Raw genomic sequence first — 7,811 nt, 5'->3', positions numbered from 1 at the left:
ATCACAAACACCCCCTCCCCAAACATGCCTCGCGAGCATAAGGTTGGTCTACCGTCTGCAGCTGAAGACCGATTTTGCTTTTTGACTAACACTGACTATATTTCTTAACCGGTCAAATGGTACCATGTTGTACAGGTGATTAGAATTGCTGCGTAGAATAATAATAATGGTACCATGCTGTTACACGAAAAGTTTGACTGCCTATAGTCTGGCGACATGTTGCACATGCTGCAGGGTAGGACTGCGGATAATTCCGACCACCTGGGGTTCTTTTGACGTGCGCCGGAAATCTCCGACACACGGTGCTGGCAGCGATGTTTACCTCCCCCATCCATTGCTGCCCCATTCCTGCCCCATTGCTGCCATCCTCGGCTGGGATTGAAGCTGCGATCTTGAGCTCAGCAAGCCAACAAGTTACCGACTGATCTACAAAGGAGTGGTAGCACGTAGAAGTGGTGGAAGCACGGCTGCTGCATTTGACAAAGGGACAACCAATCTCTCATCCGAAAATACTGTATCTTACGCTTATGATGTAGGTCATCCAGAGACAGGATAGAAGCACGGCCGGCGTCTACGGGAAGGGGGAGGGGGCAGGGGGGAAACTACTCCCCCCGCGGTTTTGAGCCCGCCTAAAGGGGTGCACTCTAAAAACAGAACTTCACAGCATAGCACACTTTGCGCAGACCGTTGCAGCGACTGATAAAGTTATCGCTTCGGATTTGAAGAGAGATGGAGGCGTACGCCCCCTTCTCGCTTGGAATCAGAAGCGATAACCCTATCATTCGTGGCAATGATTGGCGCACAGTATGCTATGAGGTGAAGTTCTGTTTCTAGACCTCCTCTATCCTCCATCCGTCCGTCCTTCGTTTTGTTTTGCTTTGCGTTCTTTTTCTTTCTTTTTGCTATAGTCGTGACGACGCCCACTTCTGTGTGGCCAACAACGGCGAGCCGATCCTGCCATCCCGCCCCTCTGTTTCTACACTCTTAAAAATGAATTTCACCGCATAGCACGCTCCTAGCCAACCATCACCTCGAATGATATCGTTATCTGCCCTGATTTGCTGAAAACGGGAGGCGTACGCCTTTTCTGTGACAATTATGAACAGCATAAGTGTCACAGAAAAGGCCAACAAATCGGGGCAGATAACGATATCATTCGAGGTGATGGTTGGCTAGTTGCGTGCTATGCGGTGAAGTTCATTTTTAAGAGTGTAGAGTGTGCAAAAAAGGCACCTTTCGGGAAGCAACAATACAGGGGGGGGGGGGGGGGGGAGGCGCAAATTTCCCACTTGCTCCCCCGGATGCGAAAAATAGACGACGGTACTGCCTAGAAGCCATGGACAACGCTTCGTTGTCCATGTTCCAACCAAATTCGTAACTATGCATATTCAAAATTCATATGCAGATTCATTAGCGCTTAAGTGCTTAAGTTATTCTGATGTGCATTAGTGATTCTAGAGATTTAGTCATGTAGAGGAGGTGGTGTTCCCCTACATGAGTCCTGACCGGCGATGATGGAATGTCCCAGCGGGCAGATGGACGTGGCCTCACACTAGGACGGTGCCGGTAGAACTGCCGTGCCAGCGCCGTAGCGCGTGGCAGCAGAGGCGCGTCGTCGTCGTCTTCCACGGGCCGCCACATCACTCCCCCCCTCAGACGCGGAGCGGTGCATGCGGTTGAGGTCCGCGTCGATACCATGAAGAGGAGAATGCGGACGACTCCTGGATGGTGGACGATTGGAGATACGGCTTGCGATTGTGGCTGTTGATGCGGCAGCGGGATGGCGGGAACAAGGGCGCTGCGGTCCGGGCGGGTTCCAGAGATGAGTTGTGAGTGCTGAGTGGTTGGGTGCTTGAGTGCGTTGTGTGGCGTTGAGTTGCTGCGTTGCTTGTTGCTGAAGGAGTGCGTTGAGTGATCGTTGTTGAGAGCTGTTTGTTGCTGATTGTGTTGAGTTGCTGAGTGGGCGACAGTACCGCGACCGGTACGACAGCGTGAATGCCGGTTGCCGCCAAAGAAGTGCCGGGGAGGTCCATCATGAAGCAGGTGGAGGCCGGAAAGTGAACTTGCTGTGATCTCCCTGCGGGTCCCCGGTGGAACTGGTGTCCCGGTGCGACTTGCCTGCGAGAAGGTGGTTCGCTGCTGGTTTGCCGCCGAAAAATTTAGGATGGTGAATGGCCTAATTACGCCGAACATGGTGTTCGTTGTTCGGGTCACCAAATGTAGAGGAGGTGGTGTTCCCCTACATGAGTCCTGACCGGCGATGATGGAATGTCCCAGCGGGCAGATGGACGTGGCCTCACACTAGGACGGTGCCGGTAGAACTGCCGTGCCAGCGCCGTAGCGCGTGGCAGCAGAGGCGCGTCGTCGTCGTCTTCCACGGGCCGCCACAGTCTATTTTTATTATGCTGTACTGATTGTATGCTGTACAGGGAACCGACCCCCGTTCAAGCTACACTTTGAAGTTTTTTGTCCGTGCCTCCACACCTGAGTGGTGAACATAAAATGAATTGAATTGAATTGAGTTGAACCAAATTCAGAAAAGCGCATCAAGCAAGTTTGGGAGTTTGCTTGCATGACGCGGCGCAATCGCGCACTGAAGGTACGACATCATCCGGTCTGAACAGATTCGGAAACTAAACTGAAATTCATAGCAGGGGAATAGTGTTCGAAAAACTTGACGCAATGCGCCATAATATGAAATACCGGATGTTGTTGGCATAGGAAACGTATTGTCAGCACTTTCCAGACCAAGGGGGATCGAGGCTCAGTGGCTTCAAGTGGCTGTTGGTGCGGCTGACGGCGACTCATCTCCATGGCAACGGCCAGTGAAAACATTGGCGGGATTCCTACCGTAGGACATAATCGCTATTTTCTTTCTTCTTCATGTTTTTTTTTCGTTTTTTTTGTTAGGTTTCAATGGATTCCAATTACCTATTTCTTTTTGCCTTTTTCACTTTCTTGGAGGACATCACTCCCCTGAATTTCGTGTGAACTTCTGCAAAATTTGGACTCCTAAAAAAAGTCTATTCTCTTTTCTCTTTGAAAAATTTTGAAAAAGAAGGAATTTTCACTCTTGTCGGATATAGATTTATCAGCGAACATTAGAGAACAAATCATCATGTAATGTAAATTATAAATACCGATTTTATTTGTTTAGCCACAAATACGAAATTTAGGTAAATCCCGGAGGTATTTCTTCCGGGGACATTTTTTTTTCTTTTTCTTTTTTTTTCTTTCCTGGACCCAATATAGCCGTTAGCACAAAGCTTGACTCGAACTAATAAACGCATAAAGTGTTACGTGGAGATGCAAAATTTCCGGTAGTTTTGACTCACTGGAATAAACGAACAACTTCCTCATATTTTCTTTTCAAGAAGCATTGAAAGGAAAATACTGAAAAAAAAAAAAAAAACTTTTTATCGTTCAATGACTGAGACCTATCATAGTATGACCATTCACCATATGGATAAAAATCAGAATACCTTTCATTTGGACAAACACAAAAGGACATGTGTTGTTATGATAATGTGGCTTCGGTTATCCATTATTCAACTGGAAAGGGTGGCGCATGGATGTACGGAACAAAGGGAGATTAAACAAACGGGACAGCGACTACTAGCGCCTACGGGACAGAACCAACTAGTCAAATCTGCATTGCTTATTCATTATGTTTAGCCAGAAATTTATAAGTCTAATAGCAGTATTGGAAATTTTCGGGAAATTTTGCAACGCCAAGGGCAAAAGACTCGAAGAAACATTCGTAACATTCGTTCTCTTTCTCTCTCTTCTCTTTCTTTTTTTCAATTTATTCGTTTTCTTTTTCTTTTTTTTTTCCCGAGGTCTCGCATCTCCAGGAAGAACCCATTACTTACTCCTGCGAATATGAATCACATGTTCCGTCCCGTGTCATATCATTCCCAGCATTCCCGAATGCTAGATCGCCAGCTTGTGTCCAACCTTGAAAACATTTCCTCCCAAGTTCTCCAGGCGCCGCTCAAAGATGGCACTACGCACTCAGTTCCGACAGTGCCGAGTCTTTTGTGCCTACGCGTGTTTTGGGAAGCGTCCTTTCCCTCTCTCCCAAGCGGAACTCTCAAGCGTGGTACCGGTTTGGCGGCCCTCTGTGTTGTCTTTTCAGTCCGCGGACCCGCGTGTTCGTATGCGTGTGTTGCAAGCACCTCTGGGCCGGACGACGCCTCGGTGAAAAATTCGCATGGGAAGAAGCCATGGCTGAAAGAATCAACTTAGAAGACACATAGAACGTCTTCCGTTCATACAGTCGTTACTGTCCTCTCATTTCTACACATTCCAACTTCTTGTTCTGTGCCGTACAACTGTGGAAACTGTGTCATCCGGAAGTTTGTCTTGTGTTGGTGCATTCTTTTCTCGTGTTTTGTGGCTTTATGTGGGTCGAACTATGATACTAGTGCTGCCAGTGCCAAAGTCAGATTGTGCTCCTTTCGGTTCTGATCACGACAGGAGATGAAATGATTTTCAGCCTAACGAAAATGCGCCGCTGGAATGGATTACTACTCCTAGTTGCATTCACTTCGCAGGTACTGTAAACTTCGTATTATGGCTCACTTTTTACCGTTTCCTTTCAGGGCCGACAAGTAATACGACAACGTTATCAGCACGATTTTGGGTATTTCGGTGCTGGATATTCATGCTCCGAGAGAAAAAAAAGAAAAAAAAAAGGAAGGCTCTAGTATACTGGTTCCAGGTCCCGTGCACGGAAATCGAACCTACGTCAAGTCCAGACCGTGCTTTTGATATCGTAGGCAATATTTCTTTCTTGCACGACCAACGCACCTGGGCGCCCGGGGCTGTTAGGACACTGTGATAGGCAATACACCGCGACATATACAAGACGATAAAGAATTTAGCCCATGCGGAGGTTTTTTGAGACATTCACACAAAAACAGAAGCAAGCGGCTTCATATCACCTTCTTTGCTGATCTACAGTGCATCGTATAGCACATCTTACCTGGATATAGTTCAATTTGACAACGCTTCACAACACTGCCAGTGTAATGCTATGCGTTTTATCCCTCCCATTCAGTGATACAGTGCCCTGCTTCATCGAATGCACACCGGCACTGTCTCACGGTGGTGTGATTCTATCATCTTCAGCATCAATGTGAAGCAAGAGTGAAGCCGCCGCAAAATGCTTCAGCTCTGCTGCCGTCGTTCGTTGCACTCATCATATAGCGTTGAAACTAATCCTAATTACTTCAGTTACTTAAACCAGTTGCGCTTACTAACTATAATGTACGCCGTTACCAATATCTAAAAAGGCCTTTGCCCTGCTACAGTCGCGCGCGTGCCGTGGCTAACTCATCAAGTCATATCAACCCACATGCACTATGGTGTATGGGTCCCGCAGCCTAAACTGGGAAACACCTCAAAACATATTCATTTAATGGTTGTTCCCTACATCTCACAGTCAAACAAAATGGGTCGACACTGATTTATTTTTCCTTCGTGTTAAGTTTCCGTTGTCCATGTCATGCGATAGGGTTATTTGCACAGTATTCGAAGCAGGCTAACACCTGCTCGAAGAACGACCTCGCCGACGTTTTCCGCGGCTGCACGCATCATTGATCGCATGAAACCTTGCATGTGCTCGGTCCTGTCAGCGAACTTCCTTCAGAAATGAGCCGAAGCACAGGCTGAAGAGAATTATGGCGTCCGTGAAAAGTCCGTGCTCCAGTGCCCGTCCTTCTGTGTCGCGCTTGAAATCAGTGCATGGCGCTCGTTGGCTTTACCCAACAAAAACATCCTGCCAATGGAGCCAGAACCCCAAGGTCGACTCGGGGTAGCCCCGGATGCGAATGTGCCAAAAGCGTCAGCTGCAATGCACGCTGTCTCGCTTACGAACGTATCAGAGTTCCAGCAATAAAACAAAGCCATGGTTTTTTGCTTATTCAAGGAGGAAGGTAAACGTAGTGAAAACGAGTCTTTCCCGGACATAAGACCAGTAGAGGAACCTGTTGGGAGTAAAATATTTACACGTCTCACCATCGACGCCGTCAATATGATACAATCTCCGTCGGCGGCGTAATTTGCCGGTGCAAGTATGTTCCCGTAATAGGTTTTGTTTCTGCTCGCGTCGGAATGGCGCGGTATGATGTTAAAGAGCGGCTGCACAGTCACGACGAGTATGTATTCGTAGTTTAACTGTTCGAGGACATGAGACAAGAACGAAAGAAAACTGAATCTGTTGCAGGTATCACTTATTCCGGAGCTTGTCAAGCTTGAGAAAAGCCCATAAGCAAAGACGCATCGGAACAGCACAGGAAAATCGTGTTTTCCATCCCATTATTAATAATAACAAATGACAAATATAAGACCGAACCAATGCAATTATGTTTTAACTTTTAACTGACCGCCTCCACACTTTCTGTGTTCGAGCTGGACACACTTGGATCATGCTTATGTCCAACATCACTGACACTTCAATATGCTAATAAAAGGCAATTTAGGAGGAAATAAAAGGGGAACTGATGTGAATGTATTGATCTGTGGAGTTAAGAAACATGATAACAGAAGTGAGGGATGATGAGACTTAGATTTAGCAGACTTGAGATTTAAGAGTGAGAGATGATGAGAAGTGATTAGAGGACCTCGATATTCCCGGTTGCGAAGCCCCCGATCCCGTGTGTGTTGTCATCAAGAACTGCCAAAATTCATGAAATCAATGACGATGCTCGATTGCTTCGTAAGATGATATGCCGCGTTTAAAAACACGACATCACATCACCTTTTAACAACTCAAATTCACGGGTTCTGGATGTCCGTCCAACTCATTTTTGAGAACGAAAGCCACATTTTAGCAGCCGTTAGGCGAAGTATAGGGCGGACACGACGGAGCAGCAGTTAGTTTATTATTAGGTTAGTCCAAGTTCGGTGTTGTGCAGGTTAGTCTTAAGTTCGCTGATGGCAGTTTCCCGCGCGCGGCTGCGCATTTTATGGTCACATAACATTTATTTGCAGTAGTTTGTTTTGCAACGGGGATTTCGATCAATTCCATTATTCATCCAGTATAGCACAACCGTGACCCGTTGGAAACAGGATACAAGTCGCGGTTACGTATAAGGTCAATACTTTTGCCCCGTGGGTAATACTTTTGTATCACGTTTAAAAAATTCATCGCGCCACAAGTTGGTTTCGGTTCGCGCAAGTAGAAAATGTATAATATTTCATACGGTTCGTTATGCAAGAGCGCGAAGCTAAAGCACGGAGGCTGACTGGTGTTCTGCATGTCTATATGTACACCGTCCACAAATAAACAGCGCAAATGGAAACAGACTCAAAGAAATGCAGCCACTGTCAATGATCACGGTTTGTAAGTCTTGAGGGCTTCTCTTGTTACGTTCGCTGCCGCTCGGTTCTGTTGTACTAACTTCCTATACGTGTGTTCTTTATTATATAGCGGACGTTTAATTGACAACGTACGCTTTCTAATGTCATTCTACGTTCCCAAAGTCGAGTTTTTGTCAACAGTGCGCTCTCAAGCGAACAATTTAAAGAACCCCCTCTCTCCCATCAAAAAAAAAGAAATGCTTTCTCCAGGCCAGTCAAGCGGACGACTTGTAGCCTTGAAATTAAAACGGACGAAACGCTTGACGAAACGCTTGATCAGTTGAATAACGAAATCGTTCCGGTGAATGCCATTGACATTCCTTGTGGATAAGAGGCGCTCTGCGGAGCGCGACAAGGGCACAGCCTTGAAAAGGTTTACCTGAATGGATCAAGGAGTGGTGGAAAGTGTGGTATTTTTGTAGGCGATTCGGCCATGCCAGTTTAGC

General features: G+C 46.7%; 1 protein-coding gene across 2 annotated transcripts in view; it reads left to right on the top strand.

Moving 5' to 3' along the window:
- The first annotated feature begins 4,121 nt into the window (after positions 1-4,121).
- Positions 4,122-7,811, top strand: part of LOC135400904 (tyrosine-protein phosphatase 10D-like) — a 94,842-nt gene continuing 91,152 nt past the window's right edge. For both annotated transcript variants that reach the window (XM_064632906.1, XM_064632907.1), the window contains exon 1: positions 4,122-4,556. In XM_064632906.1, the coding sequence (XP_064488976.1) occupies positions 4,488-4,556 (69 nt within the window). In that variant the 5' untranslated portion in view covers positions 4,122-4,487. The remainder of the gene's footprint in view (positions 4,557-7,811) is intronic.

The sequence above is a fragment of the Ornithodoros turicata genome, chromosome 7 (assembly GCF_037126465.1).
Source record: "Ornithodoros turicata isolate Travis chromosome 7, ASM3712646v1, whole genome shotgun sequence".
NCBI lineage: Eukaryota > Metazoa > Arthropoda > Arachnida > Ixodida > Argasidae > Ornithodoros > Ornithodoros turicata.
Note: the sequence above shows the minus strand (reverse complement) of the source record. Positions and strands in the feature narration are given on the sequence as shown.